At 44.7% G+C, this 27,913-nt stretch overlaps 1 protein-coding gene and 1 pseudogene across 6 annotated transcripts in view; one reads left to right on the top strand and one right to left on the bottom strand.

The window, feature by feature from the left end:
* OPTN (optineurin) overlaps positions 1-14,225 on the bottom strand; it is a 43,426-nt gene extending 29,201 nt beyond the window's left edge. For 3 of the 5 annotated variants that reach the window (XR_013827331.1, XM_079914917.1, XM_079914919.1), the window contains exons 1-5: positions 14,010-14,139; positions 9,290-9,418; positions 7,006-7,182; positions 6,199-6,401; positions 1,564-1,725 (exon numbers count right to left, since the gene is read on the bottom strand). Coding sequence is in view for 4 of the 5 variants with exons in the window: in XM_079914917.1 (XP_079771043.1) it covers positions 1,564-1,725; positions 6,199-6,401; positions 7,006-7,171 (531 nt within the window). In the remaining variant the exon portion in view is untranslated. Of the gene's footprint in view, positions 1-1,563; positions 1,726-6,198; positions 6,402-7,005; positions 7,183-9,289; positions 9,419-13,512; positions 13,831-14,009 lie in introns of those variants that run through there. The other 2 variants (XM_079914918.1, XM_079914920.1) reach the window with 2 other exon arrangements.
* A 6,531-nt stretch (positions 14,226-20,756) lies between these two features.
* Positions 20,757-22,192, top strand: LOC307182403 (ras GTPase-activating protein-binding protein 1-like; annotated as a pseudogene). The gene has a single exon. The product of its transcript is annotated as a ras GTPase-activating protein-binding protein 1-like (transcript).
* The last annotated feature ends 5,721 nt before the right edge of the window (positions 22,193-27,913 follow it).

Raw genomic sequence — 27,913 nt, 5'->3', positions numbered from 1 at the left:
CCCTGACCAGGAAACAAACCGGCATCCCCGGCATCAGAAGGCAGATTCTTAACCACTGGACCACCAGGGAAGTCCCTTGAAAGACATTTCTATTCCAGTGAGCTAGCAGAAAGATCTTCCAAAAATACAGAGATGGTTCTAGACAATTCTGTGTGTGCACACCATTCCTAAATCTTGGGCAGTGTTTTTCTGTTCACAGAAGCAAGGCAAGAAAAACATGTTGACACTAGAAATAACTGTCACTCATCAGTGAGGGAGAATATTATGCTAACCATTCATCCCAAAGAAAGAAGCCTCATTTGGAAACTTCTGATACGCTCCTTGGGCTTCCTGAATTTTATCAGCTGTCTGCAGAAGGTTAACGCTTTGATCAACGCTGTGTTTTCATAATCTTTGCTCACTTGCAGAAAGAGTCCTCTGACATTAGTGTACTTCCTGATTAGTATTTTACTTCGCTTGACTTCAGCCCCCATTCATCGAAAATTTATGAGGGGCGTGGGTGGTAGGGCTATTAAGAGCCATTCTGCAACTCTGTTCACCTTGTGCACAGCGAATAAATGAGAAGGTAAAGTCGCACTCGACCATTTCAGACACATCCATTAGTTATTAAGCTTTCGTAAGGTGCCCCTCACCCCGCCCCACTCTCACTTACCTACAAAGTCGAGTTTTCTCTTTCAGAGACACAGGTAACCTCTCTGCCTGTATCAGACGTGTACTCCGACAAAGCCGGAGTGACTGTGTGTGTGAGGGAGGATTTTCTCCTCCTGGGCTTGTCTCCCTCACCCTGTATGCAGTTTTTTTCTAGTGGCAGAGGAGAGGTCCCTCTGGGCTTCACTTACCTTCTGTGCTCTTTAGCAGGACTGCCTGCACGCCAGCTACCCCGACACATGCTTCCCACCAGGGATGGGCCGGCACATGCTGCCTTGCCCAGCTCGCGTCATTTGGGGTTGCACATACATGCCAGTTAGACCACCCTGCCTTCAAACCCTGTTCTCGGGGGTTCCCTAGCAGCTGCCGTTAGAGGGCAGGGACAAGCCAGGGTATTCCCTGAGGGTCCAACCAGAACCACTCTGCTCTTTCTTTTCTCCACTTCTTAGTTTTAATATACCAACGTTCCTCGTAAGACTTTGCTTGACAAGAGGGTTCTGTTATTAGTCAGTGTTTTAAAGCCTTTTGATTTTACCGCATCTGATCACAGCTCCGCTTACCTAAGTGAAATGCTGAACACAGCTTTGAGACCTGGGCTGAAAAAGTTTATGCCTTTTTTTTCTTTTTAGGTCAGTCACATAAATTTGTCAGGACATACTGGAAGAAGAAGGACTATCTCTTGTCAGGACATACTGGAAGAAAAAGGACTATCTCTTTGGTCATAAAAGGTAACCAGTATTTTCCATTTCAGCTATGATAGCCACAAGCATCATGTTATACACTTACGTTGACTACGCTGAAGTTTCCCCACTATCTGGCTACCTCATGTTGAAAGGAAATGGTGGTATTTGTAGCAGCTGTCCAGGTGAGGTTTTTGTAACTTGCTTAAAACAAAACCCAAACCAACACACTTACGGCCATCCTGATTTCAACAAAGGAGTCTTCGGAGGGGCCACCTGAGTTCAGCTTGAGTTGTAATTCAGACACGATGCCCAGCAGATCGACCTTTTCAGCTTGAAGGCGTGCCACCTGGGTCTTCAGCTGTTCCACTTCCTGTTCTGCTTCTGCCTTGGGGACCTTGTGGACGAGGAGCAAAGTGAATTAATGAATCACGCTAGGGACTTGGCCATCAGACTCAAGTGTCTCCATACCCACTGGCAAGACAGCTATGCTTCACAGTAGAATATTCTAGCTTATCCTTAGCCATTTATTTTGACGTGCCAATTAAAATGGAAAAGCTTACATTATTTTATCATATGCAAATAACTGGAAGTTAAAATAACCTCATGACAAGAAAGGCTTCCTCAGCATGCTGAAATAATCTGATGCCATGAAAGTAACCAGCCAGACTTTGGCAATGGTAGACTTGGAAATTCTAGTCCCAGATTCCACAAAGAACTGCCACAACTCAACCTCTTGCCTTTTTCTCCCCCCTACAAATGCATACCCACCCCTACTCTCCCCATTCTTGTCATGTCTACTCAGAAGCCAGAGCACCAAGGGCATAATGTTATAGTAATAACAAAACACAACGCAATTCTCCCAGGTATGCAGTCTGGTTGCTACAGTACTCTATGCTCATGTTTTAAGGTTGCTAAAAATAAGTCTGGTGAGAAATAAGAAAACTGAAAATTCAGAGGCTGGTACCAAGGGTGGAAAAACTAAATTTCTGTCTCTATAAAAATTAATAATAAACATTAATATTCCCTGAGTACCTGCTGTGTTCATCCTGTTGCAGTTACTACATATGACAAAGTCATAAGAGAAAGAGCCTGTGGACATGTGGTGTTTTTACTTGGGAGAAGGGCGAGCAGATTCTAGTCCACTAGACACTCTGCTAATCAGAGCACGTGTCACCTTGAGCAGATTCACTCAATGTCTTGGCTTCAGTTTTCTCGGCTCAGAAAGAAAGACGTGGTACCACGTGGTCTCTGTGGTCTCTTCCAGTCGTGACCTTCTTAGCCTCTCTGATTTCTTCCCTCACTGCTCTTATGGACATGGTACCACCAGAAACACATACACTTGAGATTATCAGAGGATTGCAACACACAGAAAATTCTCACACACACACACACACACACACACACACACACACACCCCCTATGACAGATCTCCTAAGGAATGGTAAACAGGCCCAAAGGCTTATAGTAAAACCAAAAAATTATCAGAAAGGCTTGTGCACGGACCATAAACCAGCTAGTCCATGAAGTATTAAGAAGAGAGGGCTTGGTAGTAACTGGCAGCATGGAAATGCCCCTCACACCAGTGGAATCATGCTCTGCCTTCATTTGGACCATCGTCTTGCTAGGAAACTCCCACAAGCGTTACAAAAAGCAACGCGTTGTAAAACTGAAGGGTTAGGTCTGTAAGGAAAGGTTAGAAGCCTGTGCAGTCTCTCTTGGTAATGACTCAGACCAAAGAAATGTATATTTAAAGGCACGAAAACATAAAAGAAAATGTACTGCCTAGCCTCGTACTAGGAAGCAGGCGGGGAAGGGCAAGACTATGCTCTGTGAGGGATTTTCACATCCACCCTCTTGCCCTCCCTGAGTACACTGTGAAGAATGGACTTTTAAGGAAGGAAATAAGAGTTTTAAACAAGGGTCTGACGACCGGGGATATAAGGCCATGACTCTAGAATCTCAGATGTCAGGTTAGTTTTCTTTTATGCAACTGTGCGGACCTCTTAGCTACCCTGGGGAAATTACGGATCCGCTGATTTGGCTATAAAACACCTCGTGAGGTGACACCTTAAATTTCTCTGCATTTCACTTGTTAAGGCTCTGTGCATCGTCTTCCCGGACTAAACTTCCAGGGCTTATTCTCTGGATCTCAAGCCCAGCTCCATTATTTGTTATGTGTTTCATCAGTTTTGAGCACTTAGCACTGATTAGCCTTCGTGACACAACAATTTCTCTGTCTTTTTCTGTGCTTGTATTGTCCTGGAAATGTGCCCAGGATGATATGCCATTTTATAATCCAAAAACAAGAGTCTATCTAATGACCTTTGCCTGGCCATTTGTAGTTAAAAGTTAAAAAGTACTCTTTAGAGATCATTACGATGTATAATTCAGTGAAACTGGACAGAACCAGTAATGCCTCGGCCTCACCCTAAAGATCAGAGGCAGATTTCCGAAGGAAATTCCCTGCTCCCTTCCCTTGTGTGACACAGACCACAGGAGAGGCCCTGATGGCTTGTGGGGGTGGGTGAGTGGGGAGGAGGGGCGCATCCTGCAGAAGCAGCAGCAAAGACAGGCCAGCATGAGTGAGGAAAATCTGAGGCCTTGAGAGCTTTAGTAAATCAGGAAGATGAGGGTCTAAATTAAAAACAACTGGGCTTCCCTGGTGGCGCAGTGGTTAAGGATCCGCCTGCCAATGCAGGGGACATGAGTTTGAGCCCTAGTCCAGGAAGATCCCACATGCCGCGGAGCAACTAAGCCTGTGCGTCACAACTACTGAGCCCGTGTGCCACAATTACTGAGCCTGCGCTCTAGAGCCTGCGAGCCACAACTACTGAGCCTGCGCTCCAGAGCCCGCGAGCCACAACTACTGAGCCCGCGTGCCTAGAGCCCGTGCTCTGCAACAAGAGAAGCCACTGCAATGAGAAGCCCATTGCACTGCCCCCACTCGCCACAATTAGAGAAAGCCCGCACGCAGCAACGAAGACCCAGTGCAGCCAAAAATAAATAAATTAAATAAATTAAAACAAAATTTTTTTTAAACCAAAAAACAACAACAACAACACAAGTGGTCCAGGGGACAAACATTACAGAAGAGGCAGGGGGGGCAAGGGGTGGGCCTGGGAGGTACAGTCTGGGGGGATACAGCTGATGACCAAGGGTTTTTAAGAGTCCTAAATGTCACTTTGTCCCAAGGGCTCATTTCTGAGTCCTGCTTGTAGTTTGCTTCAGCTGATCGTCTGCACTGAAAGAAGCTGTCCAGAGCTCCAGCTTCTGATCTCAACTTCTTCCAATCCTGGGACCTTTTTGGAAAACCTACAGGCAGACTATCTCAGGCAGACAAACTGCTTCTGGAAGCTTCCTTTTTGGCTTCAAAGTGCTGGGCCCCCGCAGGCTGAAGCCAACTGTCAGCCCACATCCCAAAAGCCAAGGGAGGAAAACAAAGTGAGATATTTTCTTCCAGCAAGTAGAAAATTACCCATATATCCCAGTGATCATTTCTTCAGAGTATTCTACCTCAAAAATATTTAGACAATGAGAGGTTTCGCCCAAAGAAGTGACTTAATGCCCTTTGAACTGTAAGACAAACTGAAGCATCAGACATGATAACTCTTATCAACAATGAAACATTTGCAATGCAAATACAAATTTATCAAAGCTGAATGTTTTCATTGTCCCATGAGCAGGAGTCGATCAGTAAGATCATTGATATAAACTATGATATTTTTCTACACAACTTTTCATTCTTTAGATTATTCCATATTTCTCTTTTCCTTATTTTATTTCTTTGTTTGTATTCTTTACCTATTTAAGAAATTAGACATCAACAAAGTTCAAGGTAAAGTCTCAAGAAAAATCACTGATGAGGGGAGGGATAAATGAGGAGTATGGAATTGACAGATACAAACTACTTCCTGTAATAAACCATGATGGAAAAGAAAAAAAATAAGGGAACAGATACAAACTACTGTACATAAAATAGATAAGCAACAAGGATTTACTGTTTAGCACATGGAACTATACTATGTATCTTGTAATAACCTATAATGGAAAAGAAACTGAAAAAAATTTATATAACTGAATCACTTTGCTGCATACCTGAACTAACACAATATTGTAAATGAACTGAAAAAAAAAAAAAAAGGAAAGAAAATCACTGATATCCAAGAATTAACCCAGTGTTCCATCCTCCCTAAAGTTGTTAAGTTCTAGGTTTGGAAGAAAATGAACTGCAGATGTCCATCTAAACAAATACCCAGTGAGCCTTAGAATATGGGCAGAGGCTTCAAATGTGCTCTGATTTTCTTTTTCACTCACATCTTTGATACTCGTTCTCAGGTGTGAGCACACTTCTTGGGTTCTTTGGGTCAGTGGAAATGTGGCAACCCTACAGCCTCATATCACATGACATTTGTCAAACCAGTTTTCAGAAGTAAATGTAAAACATAAAGCGAGGAATCTATTTTAGACGGAGAGAAAGGACAAGGTCAATGAGTGAAAATTCTGAGTGATAGATTTCTAAAGTGTAATTCTACACCAAAGACATAAACTGACGACTAACACTTGGATGGTTCTAGGCAGAGGTCCTTCCGTACCATCTATAATGAATACAAAATACTGACTTATAACCGTAACACTCTTTTGACTATAATCAATATGGTCAAAGCTTTACCCATTTCTTTCCTTCACCAGAGATTATCCATGACCCTTAAAATTGTAACCAATGTTCTCATCAAGCACACTTCTTTCAAGATAATGCAAAGCACCCATCTAGCCTGCACCGTGAAAGGTTTTGATCTAGACGTCTGGTCAAGTAAGACTGCACTACAGATACGAACAGAGTAAAATCACAAGTGGTCAGTCTGCTCACCTCGAATGACCTTTCAGTTTTCCCTTTTAGTTTTCTGAGGTCCTGCTTCAGTTTTTCATTTTCAAGACTCAGTGCCGTTAGGCGCTCTTTGGCTTCTTTGCTCTGGGTCTCAAAAAAAAGGCGTTCTTCCTTCTGCTTTTCTGTCCAGGCTGAAAGCTCCTCAAATCGCCCTTTCATAGCTTGATTGTTCAGCTTCATGGCTTCTGCATGGGGCGCAGAGGGAGAGTGTCACACCAGGGGACTGGACTTGGGGACATGAATGGAACCCACCTGGGCCCCAGGGTCAGCCGGAAAGACTGCGAAGCAAGATGAGTGAGTGGTTTCCACTTCCAGACAGGACTAGCAGAGTCTAATGTCCTCTCTAGTCCTGAAGAGTCTCAAGAAAATAAAATTGATTTTATTGACTTATAACAAAATGTCTATTAATAACTACATAGACTGAGGTCCATCACTTCTGGATTCGAACACTGGTTCTCCCAAAAACCATGGCTGGAGATATTAGAATGCTTTCTTTTAAGGTAATATTTAGGACTAACTCTGTAATAATAGCAGCCTTGTTTTCTTTTTCCTTTTAAATGGGCTAAATGTCATTATACCATTTCCCAGAGATGCATACTCTTTATTTTTACCTGTATCCAAAAGTAAACAATGGAAACAGCGTTAGCCTTACTCAGAGCTAATTCTGTGCTCTTTCTTCCCCCAAGGAACCAGGCGCAGAGACAGGGATTCACCTATAAGCTATTACCAAAGGATGGCATTCCCGAAGGCCCAGCGTGAATGAAGAAACATGGGGCCGGTGCTGCTCACCTTTCAGCTGATGGTTCTCAATTAGAAGCTCTCTCATCTGCTGCAGCAGCTCATGCGGGGTGAACGTGTCCAGGTTCGGGTGAGCCAGACTGGGGGGTCCATTTCCTGTGGTTTCGTTGGGGCTGTCCCCCTTTTCAGTCAGGCAGCTAACTGGTTGGTGGGACATGGCAGCAGTTCCTATGGAAAAGTCACAAACCAAAAATATAACTGTTCCCCTCTGCATGGCGTCCTCACGAGTCCCACAAGCCCATGTGCAAGTGCTAATAAGTATTCTACAAGGTGCTTTCTCTCCCATTACATATATATATATATATATATATATTTTTTTTTTTTTTTTTTTTTTTTTTTTGCGGTACGCGGGCCTCTCACTGTTGTGGCCTCTCCCGTTGCGGAGCACAGGCTCCGGACATGCAGGCTCAGCGGCCATGGCTCACGGGCCCAGCCGCTCCGCGGCATGTGGGATTCTCCCGGACCGGGGCACGAACCCACGTCCCCTGCATTGGCAGGCGGACTCTCAACCACTGCGCCACCAGGGCAGCCCTCTCCCATTATATTTTGAACAACCTTGATTCTTCCTTTTTAAACAAAAAAGGTACATCCTAGCTTTAGTTTGTATGTGTATGTTTGTGTATAAGTGTGTATAAAGGGGTACAGCGAGGAGATGGGGGATAGAGGAGGGAGAGACGGACATGATACCACGATGATCAGGAATCCTAACGTGGGGAGTTCAAGAGGCTTTCCATGTATACATTTGTAGATGTTGGCAAAGTATTATTAAATGGATTTTTCCCCAGAAAAATCTTTAAGCTCAAATCTTCCTATTTTGGGTGCAATTGTATGGTATGTGAATTATATCTCAATAATTAATTGTTACAAAATCTCTTTATTTCTTGTATATTTGGCTGAGAGGAAAGGGAGAACTAACGTATTTCGAATGCTTACTATGCTCTTGATCACTGCACCAGACTGTCAGTTTCTAATCCTCACTAAAACTCAACTAGACAGCCATTTTCCTGGTGACAGAGCTGAGTTCACAGAGGTTTTATAGCTCATCCAAGGTCACTCAATGAAGGGCACAACCGAGCATTAAGGATGATTCCAAAACCCAGCCCTGTCATACAGTGAAGGCAGCACTGAATACTTAGGCTTCCATAGTCGATACTTTTGCAAAGCGTTCTAAAAGACTAAGAAAGTCTTGCTTAGTTGTTGCATATTCTGAGAATACTTTAAGCATACCACTTTATTTGTCGAGGGGTCAGTGTGACCATAAATAAGATAGATGGGCGTATCCCAACTGTACTTCTGTATGGCCTACCACCTGGGCAAACACAGAAATCAAATGCTGTGGGCAAACATTTTCCTTTACACATTTCACAAAGATGATGATATACCTTTTCATGAGGAATTGCAGAGTTACGGCATCAGTCACTGGAAGCTGAGGAGAGAGAAGTGCTCTCTGATCTATTGCTGTATAACCTCTGGGTGTGCTCTATAGATAAACATGGAAGGCGGGCCCATTCACCTCACCCAGAGTTCAGATTCCACTTCACCCATCCATCGCACACTGCCAGAAATCTTAAAGAAATAACCAAGGCTGCCGGAAGGATTTTTTCTTCTTACTTCTTAGCAATAACAGTCAATGAACTGCTTACAAACAAGTTACTAACAAATTTTCACTGCGTCCAAAGAACCTCGTCCCTGTGAGAAGTTCCCACGTGTGTCGATAGAACCTGCCACTGCCGACAGGAAGGCAGAGTACAAATGACTCTCTCTCTAAGAGGCTGCAAGGGAAGCTTCAGTTATGGTTTTTGTTGTTAAGTCCCTGCGCATGTTAGGGCAGAAGCTGGGGAAACCACCATGTATTAATGCCCGTATATTAATGCACCAAACCCTTGGGGTGCAGAGCGGTGCTTCTTTCCCACTGGCAGGAGGCAATCCCTAGGCTCTCTGGAGGTCTCCTGGAACTGAGAGCCTGGTGACCTGCTTTTGGTCTAAAGGACCTGTAAGGTGAGCTGGGATGAAGTGAGAGAGCGGCATGGACTTACAAATACTAGCAAATGTAAAATAGCCAGTGGGAAGCAGCCGCATAGCACAGGGAGATCAGCTCAGTGCTTTGTGACCACCTAGAGGGGTGGGATTGGGAGGGTGGGAGACGCAAGAGGGAGGAGATATGGGGATATATGTATATGTGTAGCTGATTCACTTTGTTATACAGCAGAAACTAACACACCACTGTAAAGCAATTATACTCCAATAAAGATGTTTAAAAAATAAAATAAAGGACCTGTAGGAAATCAGAGACAGTGCTGCTGAGGGGACAGCCGGCCCCCAGCACTGTGGCCTGTGTGATTCCTCTAGAGCAGCTGGCACAGGAAAGGCATCCTCATGGAATTCTTTAATGAGGACGGCAAGTCTGTGAAGTGAAAAACACGGATAAAGCATTTTGAGCCTTTTGAAAGCATATCCTGATTCATTTAGAAAGAAGTACACTGCTAAAGTGTGCTATCTCTTAGCATTAGGTGACCAGAATAGACTGCTCTTGTTTTCCCCAATAAAGTAATTTGGATTATTTTGCATAAAATAATTTGGATAAAGCCAGTTTCTGACTTTCCATAAAACTCACTTTTGCATAGTACTATGTTGGCGCTAAAATTTCATAAAAATGGGTTTTTACTAAATAACAGTGCTCCTATCTATTTTGCAAAGAATACTAAAATTCTAAGTAATTGACAAAGATAAAATCCTTGTAACGTGTGTCATTCACTTGTCAATATTAAATTTCCTCAGGTATTCAAGGATTAGACTATACTTTGGAGACCTTTAACAGATTTGTTTTTAAAGTATCTAAAGCAGAGGGAGGGAAGAGTAGGGGAAGGGGGAGGGGAGAGAAGGGAAGGGGGAGGGGAGAAAAGAGAGACTGTTCCTTCCGGTATTTTTCCTCCTTGACTTTCCGTTATATCTCCACCAAGACTTGAGGCACAACTGTAACAGTTAAAACCGATTCTACTTATCAACTTTTTCTGGTTGCCCAGATTTTATAAGGACATGAGAGAAAAAAAAAACAAACAGGGTTATGCTGAGGGAGACGGTAGAAAAATAAACCGGGTGCCACTAACCAGACACGTGACCTTGAGAACTCATCTGACCTCTGTGATGATTTACTGACTTGCCTAGCAAATGATGATCACTATAGCTGCTTTCAGCTCAAAAGCCCTATGAAAAGTATTAAGCTTCTAGCAAGATCACAGTCCAACCCGCACTGTCCAGCACGTACACCCCAGCACCCTCATAGCCATGCTGCCCTCTCTCACTAATACATACGCCCGTCCCGATTATAGTGAGCTCTTTGCTACGCAGCATTGTTAGGAAAACTATTTGGTAATTCAAATGTCATAGTATATAAGAAGTTAACATAAATGCCAAACATAAGCACATAAATACTTATAAACAAAATTTTACCAAAAGCGATTTAATTGATTTTTGGTGACTCAAAGTGCATTTTATGATTTTAGAATATTTGGGGGGCGTCATTACAACCTATCACAGTACAGTGCGTATATGAGATGTCTACTGGTAGAATGCCAGGTAGAGAAAGCTGAATTCTCTAAATGTTTAGCATCACCTTGAAATATTTTCAATTGAGAAAATGCAGGGATGTATTATAAATCCTTGCACACATCCTCAAAGGTTATGAACGAAGGAACTAAGCCATTTACTCCAAGATTCTGTCTAATAACAGAATTTCTCATAAAAATCCAACCAATGATCAGAAATGCATCATTTCTAAACAAAGGTGTTTTATTTTTAACTACAGAAGGGTGAATTAATTTCGCACAGGATTTGTCAAGATTTCACCAATGAGGAAAAATAGGAACCACCTGGAAGGTGGAAGATCAAAAGCAAAATCTCCTAGATTTTATTCCTGGATCTGCTATTCAAATTCCTGATTATAATTATTGTTCTTAATTCCAGAGGTCAAGTAATTACAGCAGTGACTTGACTTCGTAGGCAGGAGCTTAAATCTTGTTTCTGAGTTGGCCTTAAAAATGACCCAGCCGAACTTATTCAATGCAGGAATGTCCTGTCCGGTTTCCATGGCAGATGGTCATATAGACCAGGCTCGAATGACTTCAATGACAGAAAAAATGAGCACATGACCTTAGCAGGCAACTGCCCGTTCTATTCCAGGATGGCTCTGACTGCCAGAAAGCTGTTTTGTATCCAACAGAAATCTGCCTTACACTGACTTCTCTCCATTGGTCGTTGGACCATCAAGAATAATACAGAATAAACCCAGGTCCTTACCCTGGTGTGGCTGATTCTCCGAACCTGCTGATTAAGTATTCACAGGTTCAATCCCCACATGGATACATTAGTTTTAAACAGTGAAAACCTATTTCCTGATCAGAGACAATTGCTGGCTATTGGCAAATCCTGGTTTGGGTTTTCAAGGGGATTGAGTAACATTCCAAGATTGCATCAACTAAACTCATCACCATCCCGGAAAAAGAACTCAAAGTACATATCCTATTAAGGGGGTAAAAGAAGACTTAGCTTTTATGCCAGAAATGGTACTCTGACTTTCGTAAGTGCAAACATACAGAAAATGGAAATAGACAGCCTCATCACCCAAGGCAGGAACCTGAGAGTTATGCTTGATTCTTCCTATTTGCTCTTCCCCCAAGTCTAATGGGTCACCGAGTCCTGTCACTCCCACCTCCTCTCAATCCCCACCAGCTTAGGTCAGGCCCTTCTTGTCTTGTCTGGCCCACAGAGTACGGGACTTTCGTCTGTTTTGTCCACTGCCGTGTCCCTAGCACCTAGAACATTACGCGACATATATGGGGGTTCAACAAATACTTGCTGAATGAATTTGCGTAGCTTCCTCCATGGCTGGACTCATCTCCTTCCACTGCAGCCCCACTACCTCCATGGTTTCTTTCCTAATACCAGGGCATCCCCCTGCTTAAACCCCTCCCACACAGACAGAGTTCCAGCTCCCGAGCAAGACAAACATGGCCTTTCAGAGACTGGCCCCCACTTACCCAGGAGTATCATCTCCTGTCACCAATGCCACTCATGCCGGAGGCACATTAAAGAGCTCACAGTTCTTGGCCTTCTTTTGCTCTTCTACCCTTCCCCGAGATGCCTGGATCTGCTTTTACCCTGGCAAACTCCCACTGGACAGTTCAATGCCAGCTCGAACAGATGTCCTGTGTAAAATGACCTGTTCTTTCCTCTGAGCACCCAACAGCGCTTTGTGTGTTCCACCCCCTTGGTCCTTTTATGTAAAGTACTGTGATCACACCATGCCAGTCTATGTTCCCATCAAACCTAAGTCAAGGTCTCTATTTTATTCTTCCTGCAGACTGGCACACTGAGAGCAGGCTCTCAGGAAATGTCTGCTGAAATGAAATGAAGCTATAGTGTAAGAGGTAAAGTCATACACTTGTAAAACACAAACCCGACATACTAGTATTATGAGTTTTTCTACAGTTCAGTGGCACTCATTTCCGGATTCTTGAACTCAATTTATTTTGAAAATTAGTACCACTTTTAAAATATCACTACTACAAAGGTATCTGGATGTCATTTCATAACACATATTCTATTACTCAACCCACATAATAGGTCAAAGTGAAAACAAGAACTTTCAATATAATTTTTTTCTTTCTCAGTGAAACAGATTTTATTTTCAAAACACAGTTTAATTTCTTCCTTTTCCTTTGGATTTACTATTCCATAGATTCCAAAGAACATATCACACAGTCCAAGTCTCTATAAAATTCAGAAAAAGTGAGGCTTGGAGAAGAGAATACCCATGTGCCCCTACCTAAGGGTGGGGATTCCATGGGAGGGTAAAACAGTGACCAATTCCTTTCAAGAATGTTTGTTTTTGTTTTTTCGGAGAGTTTAGTTGGAACCCATAACATTAATATGCAACTTGAGGTCAGTTACCAAAAAAAAAAAAATACTACTTTTATAATGAAAAACTAAAATTGGCCCAGTAGAAGAACTGGCCAATCACCCGGAAGACTCTAATTACTGTCCTCTCTACAGGCTACATTTCGACTTGTCTTGCCCAGGGCATTACGGGGCAGTCCCTGGACTGGCCTCTGCTACTGGACCTCCCCAGCCCACTCCAAACTGGGCATATCCTGGGCGGGGTGGCCAGGGCCCCCTAGCTCTTCTCTCCTTCCGGCAAAGAGCAAGGGTGAGGGGTTCTTCTGTTAACAGTGCGTTTGCTTAACCAGATCCCAGGCTTTTGATGTTTTAAGTTTTGGTTTTCCGTTTCATCCTTAAGCAGTGCTGTGGCATATAATTTCCATACAGCAGTCTTCCTGGTGGAGGAAGGAGGCTAGACGGAACCTGGGTTACATTTTCTCTTAGCGATGCTCATTGCTTGCAGCTTACACGATAGAAACAATCCCTTTGGGGTTCTCGGCCTCATCACATATTCATATTCTCTATGTATCTATAAACACACACAAACACATACATACATACATGCCCTCCTAGACACAACGGTTTATGAAGATTCTTTTCAGCTGTTCAGTAATACCGCCACCTTAGAGAGCGGTCACCGGTTCTTCAGTGTCCTGGGCCATCTCGTAAAGCTAGAGTAGTTTGCACGTCTTCCAAAGGTGTGTCCTTAACCCCTTCCCTTATAATGAGGAACTGGCTGTACAATCATTCCCAACCTGCGGAAGGATGTCAGCCTCAGACCACCTTCATGACCTACAGGGGAAGGCACCTGCGGCCAGCCTGGAGGGTAAAAAACGGGGAAGGGGCGTTTTGGGCTGGACGCCCCCGCTGCCCTTCCGCACCAGGTCAGGATCGCCAGGGCCCGGAAACCCTCCCAGCGAGCTCAGCCGACCCACCCGAGGGGACGCCCCACCCTCTCCACCCACGTCCCTACTGGCTCCGGGTCGCAGGGAAGGCGGCTACGGGAACCGCTTCCAGGGCGGAGAGGGAGCCCCTACCCGCCCCCTGCCCCGGCTCACCCGCCGCCCGGGTTCTGGCCTCCCTCGGGGTCACTGCCTCCTCGGCATCGTTACCGCTGGGAGAGGGCTCTGGACCCGGATGCAGACGCCGACCAGGGGACCGGCCGGGGGCGGCGGCGGCGGCGGCGGGGACTGGGGAGCCTCTGGCGGACGCGCGGCCTCGCGACCCCACCCAGCGCTGCTCAGCTGACAGTCGCGCCAGCCTCCTCACCTCCGCCCGGGAATTTCCCGGGCCCCGCCCGCCGCAGGCCCCACCCCAACGCCCGCCCCTCGGCAGGCCGCTCCCCCCGCAGGCCCCGCCCCAACTCTCTTCCCTGCCTGTCTCGTGGGCCAGCCCACAGCCTCCCTGCTAGCCCCGCAGTTCTCCCAGGGTGCAGACCCGGACGCGGGTTAATGCGGGTTGCGCATTAAGCCAGTGTGACTGCTCTGACGGACGGCGTTAATTAAAACACTGTTAATTAAATGGAGTGTGAGGTGTCGGTCTTCGCCGCAGGGGGTGCCTGTAGCAGTCCAGAGCCACGGGGGCCGCTGCGCCCCACCGAAAGAGGGCGACGGTCCCAGGCATCCTTGGGACGAGACCTCAACCTCTGTTAAAGGCCTTACATTTAGATAGAGTTAATTGAGCACTCACGGCTTTCCACCCGATTTTGCCCTTGAAATAGACCTTTAATTAAAAACACAAAGCCTGCCGGATGCTTCTGGGGCTCTTGTTCCCGGGGAACAGGCCAGCCGTTGACACTCGGAGGTTTCAGGTGCTCCAGGCAGGTGGGATTACTAGATCGACCTGGACTGTACCTGGAAGGCAGAAGTATTGATCTACTGGACCGGAGGAGGGTGGTTGCCTCCAGACTAGACAGCGTGAAAAGTGAGGAAACAAGACGAGGAAGGAGGGAGAGCCGCCCTAGTTTGCATCCTAAGCACCGCGAAGAGGGATAAGCAAGGACGCAGACACAGGACACACAAGGCGTCTGATCGCGAGGTCCAGGTCTCGGCGAAGCCGGTGCGGCCGGTTCTCCGGGTAACAGGCCACTCGTGTAAGATAAAACAAATTTGGGCGGCGTCCCAGGAGGTGGGGGAGAGAGAGTCTGGGAGCAGGTTTGTGCTGAAGAGTAAGAAGGACGCGTCGCACGTGGGAAGAAGCTTGATTTACGAATGAAGAGGCTGACGCTGCTCAAATCAGCGGGATACCAAGCACGTTGCTGCTCACCCGAACTGCTTGCTGGTTAGACGGAAACGGAAAAAAAAAACCCTAATCGAAATAGGAAAGGGGGGACGCGCCCTCTCCTGGTATCCTGAAGGATTCAACTCCTCTATTTAGACCGCCTGCTCCAGGCCAGCTCTTCCTGCCCGACCCTTAACACCACCCAGAGACTAACCCCCTGCTCAAGGCAAAGAGGGCTAGCAAGTCAGTACGTGCCCCAGACCCAATTCTGGAGGGCCCCTCCTGGGCTTGTTAGGGGTGCCTGGGGCGAGTCAACTCTACGGGCTCACTTCCGGTATTTTAAACCATGTTAAAGGAGAGCTTAAATGAGTATTAGAGAAGCTCGGAGCAGGGATGGGATGGGATGGGGTGGGATAGTTAGGGGTGGGGGGAGGCGTCATACACAAGGCTGCCACCAGCTGTAGAGTGAGAAGGTTGAGGGTGGGTGAGCTTCTGGTAGAGAAAGTGGTCAGGGTCGTTTTCTCCAGACCCACTTGCTCCTGAAACGTTGAGCACTCCCACCACTTCTTAGCTGTGTGACCTTGGACAAGTTACCTAATCTCGATGAGCCTCATTCTCTTTATCTGTAAAATGGGGCCTCTAATACAGGTCCAAAATTCCAAAGGTCTGAGAATCCAAAGCCTTTCTCGGTTCATTTGGTGGCAGAACCAGACCCAAACCGATGCAAAGTTATTTACATTCTTTATTTACATCACTTAATATGATTATTTGTTTCACTGAAGCCACCTTAATTAGATTGCATGAGATCTGTTTCAGACCCTCTTGGGGAGTTATATTATGTAAATTACATGCACCTTATTACCTTCCTGAAATCCAAAACATTCTGAGTTCTGAAATAGAGTTCATGCCAAAGGCTTTAAATAAAGGATTTGGAAATACAGAGCTTACTGCCTAAGGTCACTGTGATGATTAAGGGATAATACATGTAAAACACTCAGAACAATGCCTGATGCACAATGTTAGTTGCTCTTCTTACTGCTAGTGTTAGAACCAACTCTGGGGACTTCCCTGGTGGCACAGTGGTTAAGAGTCCTCCTGCCAATGCAGGGGACACAGGTTCAAGCCCTGGTCCAGGAAGATCCCATAAGCCAGTGCACCACGACTACTGAGCCCGTGCTCTAGAGCCTGAGAGCCACAACTACTGAAGCCCACAGGCCAGCCTGTGCTCCGCAACAAGAGAAGCCACCACGGGGAGAAGCCTGCGCACCGCAACGAAGACCCAATGCAGCCCAAAATAAATAAAAAAATAAAATAATAATAATAAAAAGAACCAATTCTGTTTCTTAGCCTGAATAGTCCAGCGGGGTGCCTCCTTCCTCTCTCACACTTCCATTAGTAGATAGAATCTAAGTGCAGCTAAGGAAACTGAAATTATGACATGCTCTCTGCTGTTCACTGATGTGGTTTTGCGGTAGGTTAATGCAAAGCAGCGTGGTAGGCTATTTAGTGAGATACTCATTTGTGTCGTGCTTTCTGTGCCCCTCCCTACCCACCCGCTTTGTTTGGAGAATACAGCTAATCCCTTTGTGTTTCCTATCACAAGGGTATTTGCAAGATTCTTGGAAGACCAACCTTTCTTCTTATCTCTTGAGAAAGCCCAATCATCATCTACCCCAGATGTCCTGGAGGGAGAGAGCTGAGAACCCAGGTGGGGTGGGGGGCTTTCACAGCATTTGGGCGAATGGGAAGGGGGTGGAGGTTGGCGATCTCCTGAGCATCAAGGACTCAAGCCTCAGCCCCTGCAGCAGCAGGACACATGGCCAGCTCTTGGAGTGACACAGCTATATGAGACATCTATTGGACCTTGGGGACTTGTTCTCACAGCTTCTGCAGATTCTGGAATGCTGGCTTGTCACTGGAAATAACAGAGCAACCTGCCCTCTCCTTAGAAGAAGCTTTACGGTAGATGGTGAGGATACCAGCATCAATGGACTGATCAACTTAACGGGCTGAGGAATAAATGGCCCTAACTCCAGTGGATGCCAAAAGCCCTCCTGGATTTTTCCATGACCCCAGGGAAGGAGAGCCTCCACTCAAGGCCTCAGTGATGCTCAAGAGTGGATTTCACTACACTCCTACAGGGCAAGGGCTGGGTGCACAGAAAGTAAAGATATGTAACATATTTGTGCATATCTGAGCTACTGGTAGAAAAAGATACACGCTTGGGATACCAGATCCAAAGACTACCTAAACTATGATCTACCTATACTATGACTCCATATATATGAAATGCCTAGAAAAGGAAAGCATAGACGGAAAGCACACTTGTGGTTGCCTGGGGCTGGGAGTGGCTTGGACTGCAAACAAGCTCGCGGGAATTTTGGGGGATTGAGGAAAATATTCTAAAACTGGTTTGTAGTGAGGATTGCACAACTCTCTCAGCATAAAGATTATTGAATTGTACACTTACAATGGGTGAATTTTAAGGTATGTAAATCATATCTCAGTAGAGCTGCAAAAACAACACCGAGGGAATTCCCTGGCGGTCCAGTGGTTAGGACTCCACGCTTTCACTGCTGAGGGCATGGGTTCGATCCCTGGTCAGGGAACTAAGATCCCACAGGCTGCGTGGCGCAGCCCACCCGCCCACCCCCACCCCCAGAAAACCAAAATAACAACAACACAAAAAACCACCAAAAATAATACCAGAAGTAAATCACCATGCTATCCAGTAAAGCGTACGCCCCTTCTTCTGTTGGGCCGGCGGTGAAGTGGCTGTGTCAGTCATCTACTCTGTAGCTGAGCTGGGTCTGGGCTTCGTTTGAGCTTTAGTTAGATTCAGTTCCCGATTGGCTCCAAATATTCTGAGGATGGCTTCCTCAAAAAAAGTTCAACAGAATTACCATATAACCCAGCAATTCTACTCCTAGGTATACACCCCGAAGAACTGGAAACAGGGACTCAGGCGAGTGCGTGTAAATGCCTCTAATAGGTCGCTTCCCTCTTACTGATACCTGGTGTTGCAGCAACTCCCTGGATGAGGAGTGAGGCTTCCGTCAGAGCCAGGCTCTGGCATTGGGGGCTACTCTGTCGCCCATTTAGCAGCAGCCTCAGACAAGTATCTGGAGTTCCAGGAACAATGCCTCCGCTTTGAGAAAAGCCGGAGCAAGTGTGTGTGTGTTTGTGTGTGCGTGTGTATGTGGTCTCTACTTCCTTCCTCTCCTTTGCCCCCCAGCTCTAGACCTTGAAACAGTAAACTCATTGGGGAGAAGCTGGGTGTTTATCTTTTAGGTGATCTTCAGTCCTCTGTGAACATTGAATAAGAAGACCACAATAATACTGCTACTTCCTGCTTCTTCCCATTGTGTGAACACAGACGCTGTCATACTCCCTGCCACCTTTTCCATCAAGTCAAAGCAGAGCATGGAGGAACACTGAATTCTTGTTTCTTGATGTGGCACGTATATACAATGGACTATTACTCAGCCATAAAAAGAAACGGAATTGAGTTATTTGTAGTGAGGTGGATGGACCTAGACTCTGTCATACAGAGTGAAGTAAGTCAGAAAGAGAAAAACAAATACCATATGCTAACACATATATATGGAATCTAAAAAAAAAATGCTTTTGAAGAACCTAGGGGCAGGACAGGAACAAAGACACAGACATAGAGAATGGACTTGAGGACACGGGGACAGGGAAAGGTGAGCTGGGACGAAGTGAGAGAGTGGCATGGACTTATATATACTAGCAAATGTAAAATAGATAGCTAGTGGGAAGCAGCCGCATAGCACAGGGAGATCAGCTCGGTGCTTTGTGATCACCTAGAGGGGTGGGATAAGGAGGGTGGGAGGGAGACAGGGAGGAGAAATGGGGATATATGTATATGTATAGCTGATTCACTTCGTTATACAGCAGAAACTAACACACCATTGTAAAGCAATTATACTCCAATAAAGATGTTAAAAAAAATTCTTGTTTCTTTGTTTTACTTTAAAAGTGTTAACAGTTCCTGGAGCAAAATTTTCTGTTGAAGTATTAATTAGCCGGTGCCCATTGATTTGGGAAAATTATCACAATGAGACACCACAATTCTTCGTCATCATGGTCTGAAAAGCATTGCCATCCTCTTCTTTGTGTGCCTGAGGAGTGAGAAATTGCCTCGGTGTCTCACTTTCTACACAGTTTCTTGCTTCTGATTAAATAATTCATCTGTCAGTGTTGAAGGACATGATTTCTCCTTTTCTCATCTCCCTTATTCTTCCAAAATGAGATGTCTCACTTCTCAGAGGTGCATGGGGGAATGGGGGGGCACAGGCCTGGGTGTCAGACTATATATTTTATATATCTTATATATTTTTGTATATTATTATATATGTTATATATCATATTATATTTATACTATATAATTATATTATACTTTATATGCTTTATATATCGATATTATATATTATGCTATATTAATATATAATTATATTATATAATATATTTATATTATAGATTATATTTATATGATATAATTATGTATTATATATAATTTTATTTTGATTTTACAGTTTGAAATACATATATATATATATATATCGAGAGAGAGAGAGAGGAAGAGAGAGAATGATTGATTTATTATGAAAAATTGGCTCATATGATCATGGAGGCTGCCACTGGCCAGCTTGAGAGGCAGGATTGGGTGTGATGGAGAGCTGAAGCTGTGGTCCCAGGCCAAAAGCTGGCAGGCTTGAGACCCATGAAGTCAATGTTTCAGTTTGAACCTGAAGGCGGGAAAAAATCTGATGTCCCAGCTCAAGGCAGCCAAACAGGAAGAATTTCCTCTTATTTGGGGGAGAGTCAGCCTCCAGTTCTATTCAGGCCTTCAACTGATTGGATGAGGCCCACCCACATTAGGGAGAACAATCTGCTTTATTCAGCCTTATCAAATTAAATTTTAAACTGATCCAAAAACTCCTTTATGGAAATACCCAGAATAATGTTTTTCCAAATGTCTGGGTCCCCCATGGCCCATTCAAGTTGACACATAAAATTAACCATTGTACTTCTATAGACCCTGACTTAAGGCGTGGCTAGTTAAATTATCAGAAGTGATTTTGCAATTTGAAAAGTTACAAGTCCCCTGTTTTCATGAGAAAATGTATTCATATATGGCTTTCAAATAGACTATTATAAAACTGGATACAAAACCTTAGCTGGATTGCCCATGATCTTTTGTCCCACAAAACCTCAGTGTTCCCCTCACCAGACTACATTACCCCTTTTCTGATTTTGTGGACAGATTTCCCATTTCTCTTGTCACAGACCAATAGACAGTTATTAGACTTATAGACATAATGCCCTGATGAGCAGTAATACAGGTTTCTCTGGGGCTGGTCCCCTCCGATCTTCACAACTGGATGCCAGGAGCATACCTCTTTCTTTTCTAAGGTCCATGGTTCAATTCTCCAGCTGATATAGCTTTAAGTTTTGCAACTGGTGCTGATGCAGTTGAGTGAGGGGTTTTTTGCTTTTTGCCGTGTGTGGAGCAGAGCTCGTTCCTCTCCCGCTCAGCCATGCAGGTTGAATTGACCAAAGCTATGGTTATGGAGAAGCCTAGTCCCCTGCTGGTCAGGTGAGAATTTGTGAGACAGTATTACACACTGCTGAACCAGGCCGCAGACATGCTACACAAATTTTATGGAAAGAACACTTCTTATGTCCATGGGGGATTGGATTCAAATGGAAAGCCAGCAGATGTGGTCTATGGACAGAAAGAAATCCATAGGAAAGTGATGTCACAAAACTTCACGAATTGCCGCACTAAGATCCGTCATGTCGACACTCATGCCACTCTGAATGACGGTGTGGTGGTCCAGGTGATAGGCTTGCTCTCTAATAACAACCAGGCTTTGAGGACATTCATGAGACCTTTGTCCTTGCTCCTGAGGGCTCTGCTGCAAATAATTTTTATGTTCACAATGATATCTTCAGATACCAAGATGAGGTCTTTGGTGGCTTAGTCACTGAGCCTCAGGAAGGATCTGAAGAAGAAGCAGAGGAACCTGAAGAAAGACAGCAGACCACTGAGGTGGTACCTGATGATTCTGGAACTTTCTATGATCCAACTGTCAGCAATGACTTAGAAGGACATTTAGAAGAACCTGTTGCTGAACCAGAGCCTGATCCTGAACCAGAACCGGAGCAAGAACCTGCGTCTGTGGTCCAAGAGGAAATGCCTGAGTGTATTGGAAGAAACTACTCCTAAGAATGCTCAGAAGAGTTCTTCTCCAGCGCCTGCAGACATAGCCCAGACAGTGCAGGAGGACTTGAGAAGCTTTTCTTGGGCATCTGTGACCAGCAAGAGCCTTCCACCCAGTGGAGCTGTTCCAGTTACTGGGATACCACCTCATGCTGTTAAACTACCAGCTTCACAGCCTCGTCCAGAGTCTAAGCCTGAATCTCAGATTCCACCGCAGAGGCCTCAGAGGGATCAAAGGGTGCGAGAACAGTGAATAAATGTTCCTCCCCAGAGGGAACCTAGAGCAGTCCGTGAGGCTGGTGAGCAGGTGATGTTGAACCCCGTGAGACACCCTGACGGCCACCAGCTCTTTATTGGCAACCTGCCTCATGAGGTGGAGTAGAACTTAAAGATTTTTTTCAAAATTATGGGAATGTGGTGGAGCTGCATATTAACAGTGGTGGGAAATTACCCAATTTGGGTTCGTTTTGTTTGATGATTCTGAGCCTGTTCAGAAGGTGCTTCGCAACAGGCCCATCATGTTCAGAGGTGAGGTCTGCCTGAATGTGGAAGAAAAGAAGACTGGAGCCGCCCAGGAAGGGGACCGCCGAGATAACCGCCTGCAGGGACCTAGAGGCCCTCAAGGCGGGTTGGGTGGTGGGATGAGAGGCGCCCCCCCGCGGAGGCATGGTGCAAAACCCAGGATTTGGAGTGGGAAGGGGCAATGCTCCGGGGCAGTGCTCCGAGACAGTGAATTGCTCTTCACCGATCTTCAGGCAGCAGTACAAACCCTAGCTCCCACAGAATGGTGAATTTCTTCAGCCAACTTTTGGTATCTTGGAATCTGATCCTAGTCTATCATAAACTGCTTAAGTTTGTACAGTTTTACTTTTTGTGTTAATGGTGTGTGCTCCTTCCTCCCCCCTCACCCCATTTTAGTCCTTCACTTCCAATTTTGTGGAATGATATTTTAGGAGAAATGGATTTTTAAAGAAGAAGGAAAAAAAAAAGACTGCATTTCCTTGCTTTATTTGCATATACAGACTGGATTTTTTTTTTTAACAGTTTCCCCAAAGGAATGTGTCTTGCTTATTACTGACATTTGGTATGTTTCATTCATTGGAATATTTCTTTTTTTAAAAATTTTATTTATTTTATTTATTTATTTTTGGCTGTGTTGAGTCTTCATTGCTGTGTGTGGGCTTTCTCTAGTTGTGTTGACGGGCTTCTCATTGCAGTGGCTTCTCTTGTTGTGGAGCATGGGCTGTAGGCGTGCAGGCTTCACTAGTTGTGGTGCATGGGCTCAGTAGCTGTGGCTTGCGGGCCCTAGAGCGCAGGCTCAGTAGTTGTAGCCCCCAGGCCTAGCTGCTCTGCAGCATGTGGGATCTTCCCGGACCAGGGCTCGAACCCGTGTCCCCTGCATTGGCAGGTGGATTCTTAACCGCTGCACCACCAGGGAAGGCTGGAATATTTCTTACTTATTTTCTACATGTTTCAAAAGACTGTGAGAATTAACAGGATTTGATAAATATTTTGAAGGCAGGAAAACCCCAAATTGTCTCTTCTTTGAGAGTCATGACTACCTTCTGGTGTGGAAAATTTGCTGTTGGAAAAATTGACAGTTTAGATTCTCTCTGGTATGTTTAAAACCTGAATAAAAGGAGTGCTAGTGGAGCTTTTCTTTGGATACATGATCACAAAACAGTTCCAAAACCTACTGTTTTTACCACTGAAATTTAAATTGTGAGATAGGTTTTAAATGTCTAGTATGCAACTGATAAGCTTTTCCTGAACTGTTAGATTCTTTTTTTTTGTTTTTTGTTTTGTTTTTTTTTGCGGTATGTGGGCCTCTCACTGTTGTGGCCTATCCCGTTGTGGAGCACAGGCTCCGGACGCGCAGGCTCAGCAGCCATGGCTCACGGGCCCAGCCGCTCCGTGGCATGTGGGATCTTCCCGGACCGGGGCACGAACCCGTGTCCCCTGCATCGGCAGGCGGACTCTCAACCACTGCGCCACCAGGGAAGCCCTGTTAGAGTCTTTCTGAAGTAGAGTTTTTTCATGTTTAATTTGTATTTGTAAAAAAGAAAAAAAAAACAAAAAAAATTTTAAAATCTGAATGACACAAAACCAGAGCAAAACTGTTGTGCCTTCTCTTTATCTTTGATTCCAGTCTTGGCAATTGTTTAAAGAAAAATAATAAAAAAGAAACCTAGAAAAAACAATTTACAGCCTGTTACCCCATTGTTATTCTTGACCTCATTAATTTCTCTTTCTGGTTCCACTGGGAACTAAGGAAGGAAAATGAGTTAGGAATGGAATATATAGTAGTTATTCCAGTGTGGAATTCACATAAAGAAATTCTCACCTAAATTAATTTGATCCGACCCCAGGGAGCTGGAAAAAGTCCCAGCCAAAATACATTTCTTGACGACTGGATTTTCATGGAATATTACGGCAAAGGTGGCCAAGTTTCGAAGAGCTGGCTGTGAAAACTCCAAGAGGAAGATCTATTTGTGAACTTAGAAGTGCTTCGGCAGTATTTCCCACTGCAGTAATTTCAGAGATCTCACATAAATTTAGAACTTTCACATTCATTGGGTCTTATTGTAACAAGACCCAATAATGGGAAACTGCTCCATTCTGTTTATTGTAGAAACAGGAGAAGAGTGTCTGTGAATCTTTTTATAAAACAATTTCCTATCTACCTTGGCTCCCATCTTTGTGAGTTTTTAAATTTACCTTTCAGTGCAAAAGTATATTTTAGTTGATTCTGCCTTGGTTGGTCAAGCATAGTTTCTTTGTCTGTATGTTCATGAAATGTCGCCCCAGTGACTACTCTCTGCCCCCTGCACATTTTCTTCCCTGCTCTTATCCCTCACCCTCCAATTTACACCCTTACTCTCTGTGTGTCACATCAACTTTCCCACTGGAAGGCTGTATGATACAGCAGTGACACTTTCGTGTGTTTTCAATATAAGATGTCACCTTTCCAGAGCCTTTTGCATTTAAGATGATTTCTAATTCTGTAATAAAAACCTTGTCTGTTAGAGGAATTTCAGGGATCCACCATTTCAGGGAGGAATTTTTTTGGGGGTTGGGCCCTTCCCAGTAATCTTGAAATCAGACATATAGGGAACCTCCATCTCAGCTTCAAAAGAAGCCATATATTGGACTCTGTCAGAAAAAAAGGAGATACATTTGGGAGGTTTTATACAGGTGGAGTGGACAGAATTTCAGGATGACTAGATATGACAGGTGAGAAAAAGAAGTTATTGAAGAGTATTAAGAATTTCTGCCTGGGTGACTGGACAGATGGTAGGACCATTAGCTGAGAAGAGAGACACAGGATGGGCAGCAGTGCTGGTGGGAAGATCATTCGTCCTGTCTGAGGAATTTGAAGTACCTGTTGGAGAGCTGAATGAAGTACATGTGGGCCAGGTGTGTGATGTCCACAACCATTTGGGAAAATGGGTCTGAACCTCAGGAGAGAGATTAGGCTTGGAAATATGGCCTTAGGAGTCATCCTCAGAGATCTCATCTGCAAAGGTTGAATTCTAGAAAGTTCTCCATTTAAGAGGTGCTCCAAGGAAATAGAAAGTTGAAGAGGAGGCAAAGAGAGCGGACAGAGGGGAAAAAGGGAAACTGTGCCATGTCCCAGAAATCGGGGGAGGAAAAGTGTAGAGAAGAAGGAACCACTGAAATTTTCAAAGGCCACAGAGCCATCATAAAGGCAGGAGCAGAAGAGTAGATTTGAGATTTGAAGACTTCAGGCAATCAGTTCCCATCGACTTCAAAAGAACAAAACAATAACACAAAGTTGTTTACTTGTGTTCTTTATGTGACTAACTATGTCCATAACCAAGTGTTAAATAATATACTCATTATGTGAAAAATGACTTTCTAAAGAGTTGGCCATTGTATGTAAACTGCAAGACAGAGTTTTATATGGTCAGCTATGTATTTCTTGGACCTGAACCAGACCCTGGAGAATTTGAGGGGCAAATTTGTTCTAAACCTAATTCTACAAGTTTTACAGTTGCTAAAACATTTCTTCCTTCCTTCCCATCTTGTCTCCCTGATGCTGTTTAATGCATCATTTCCTTCTTTTGCCTAATTTTTTGGAGATGAAGGCAAGCGGGGGACAGGCAGCCTGTCTGAATCATTCACTCGGTGGCTTCGATTATTATCATTATTATTTTTAAAAATATTTATTTATTTATTTATTTTGGCTGTGCCTTGCCTGGTCTTAGTTGCAGCACACGGGATCTTTGTTGCGGCATGTGGGATCTTTAGTTGCAGCATGCAGACTCTTAGTTGTGGCATGCATGTGGGATCTAGTTCCCTGACCAGGGATTGAACCCGGACCCCTGCATTGGGAGCGCAGAGTCTTACCCACTGGACCACCAGAGAAGTCCCCGATTATTGGTAATATGTCATCTCTGGGAGATCTGCAGCTTAGTTTTCATCCCTGATTCCTTTCTGAGATCTTTCAAGATCAACAATCTATTTCTCAATGTTATTCATTCTACCTGGAGGCTTGTGCTAATTATAGTTGATACGGACATTGCTGGCTTTAAGGGGATGTCATCTCATGTTGTCTCTTTCTTGTTTGTAAACACTGGTTTAGTCAATTCATATCTCTCCTCCATTTATTCTAAGATTTGTCTCTCTCCTATGGAATTGGAATCTTTCTGTCTTTGGAGATGCATGTAGATCCTTTCTATCCTCTGCAGCACTATTTCTAAACTGTTGAGTCTTTTTATGAAACTAAGAACCAATAAAAAAAGCCAATTAAGATGACTAAATGGTGAATAAGACTGCCCAGACTTCCTGTATATATATTTGCTAACATGAATTTACTATGGTTTCATCTTGCTAGGATTTGATTGAGGCTGCTATGTACGGTTGTGCAGGCTACTCACTGCACAATGGGGATGAATACGGGCTGAGGTGCAGCTGGCAGTACACTCATTAAGCCACATGCTTTGGTGTGGGGCTGGATCTTTCCAGGGACACAACTCCTTGTTCTAGTTCACACAAAGGCCCTTTATCAAACAGCAGAGTCCTGAATCTTATCATTTTACACAGCTCCTCAGCCTACAATGCTATCACGAAAGGGAGGGAGCAGTACAGACCTTGCCCAAACGGTCTTAATGGGAGCACACCTAGAAAGTCTGGAAAACATATAAGTCTTATCTTCAGGTCCCAGCTGTACATCCCAGCCCATCACAGAGTTCATTCATAAGGGACTTGCAGCCACAGATCCTCTGCTCTACAGGACTAGTTCCCTGCTCCAGATTCTCCACTGGCACCAAACCATACTTCTGTCTCCAACATGGCCACTATCTTATAAGCAGGAGGAAAGGTTCTCCCCTTTGGACCTCCTGTTTTCCCCTCCCACTGCACATAAACCTTCTGTGCCTTTCTCTCACCCACCCCACTTCCAGGGTCTTGACTCGTCTTGTGCTGGTTCTCAGGCTTTCCATCTGGTCTTCTGTTACTGGGTGCCCTGTTGTTGATTCCTGATGGGTAGAGGAGCAGGGGTGGGCATGGAGAAGGCAGAGGACCAAAGAGGCAGTGTCAGAGACTGTCAGCACAGCCCCTACTCCCTGATGTCACAGAGGCAAGCAGCCTGGGGACTAGATTTCTGAGGCTCCAGGACAGGGCTGAGAAGGGGCATCTGTGCCATGGCTGCAGCAAGGGCTTCAGCAGATGGATTTGCAGCCCCTCTCGCGTTCCCTGGACGATTCTCAGCCCAGGACTGTGGGCATCTGTGACCATCGGCAGTGGTTTTCTGCATTTTACTGACCTCTGGGTGGAAGCTGCAGCTTCTGGTATCTCGGACCACAGCTCTAGAGAGAAACCTGAGAGCTAGTGGTGAACCTCCATGTGCTCGTTGTAGAGCCTTTTGTAGAGATTCAGAGTTTTATCCATAATTCCCCAAATATTAAGAACAAATGCTGTAAGTTTTGTTTGTTTGCTTTTGTTTTTTGGGCTGTGCTGTGTGGCTTGTAGAGTCTTAGTTCTCCAACCAAGGATCGAACACAGGTCCCCTGCTGTGGAAGCATGGAGTCCTAACCACTGGACCGCCAGGGAAGTCCCCACCCCATTTTTTTGGGTAAGTTTTAATATTGACAATAAGAGTGACTTGGAATTGTTATGCCAACTTCTTTGGAAATATCTTAAAAGCATGATTACCCATCTATGCTGTATTTAAAACTTACAAGTTTTGCTTAAAGTCAGACAGAGAAAGATAGATAGTGTATGATATCACTTATATGTGGAATCTAAAAAATACAACAGACTAGTGAATATAACAAAAAAGAAACAGATTCAGAGACATAGAGAACGAACTAGTGGTTACTAGTGGGAGAGGGAAATGGGGGAGGGGCAAGATAGGGGTGGGGATGAAGTCGTACAAACTACTATGTATAAAATAAATAAACTACAAGTATATATTGTACAACACGGGGAGTATGGCCACCATGTATAATAACTATAAATGGAGTGTAACCT

Source organism: Stenella coeruleoalba (genome assembly GCF_951394435.1).
Source record: "Stenella coeruleoalba genome assembly, chromosome: 2".
Taxonomy (NCBI): Eukaryota; Metazoa; Chordata; class Mammalia; order Artiodactyla; family Delphinidae; genus Stenella; species Stenella coeruleoalba.
This window is presented reverse-complemented; position numbering and strand designations above follow the sequence as displayed.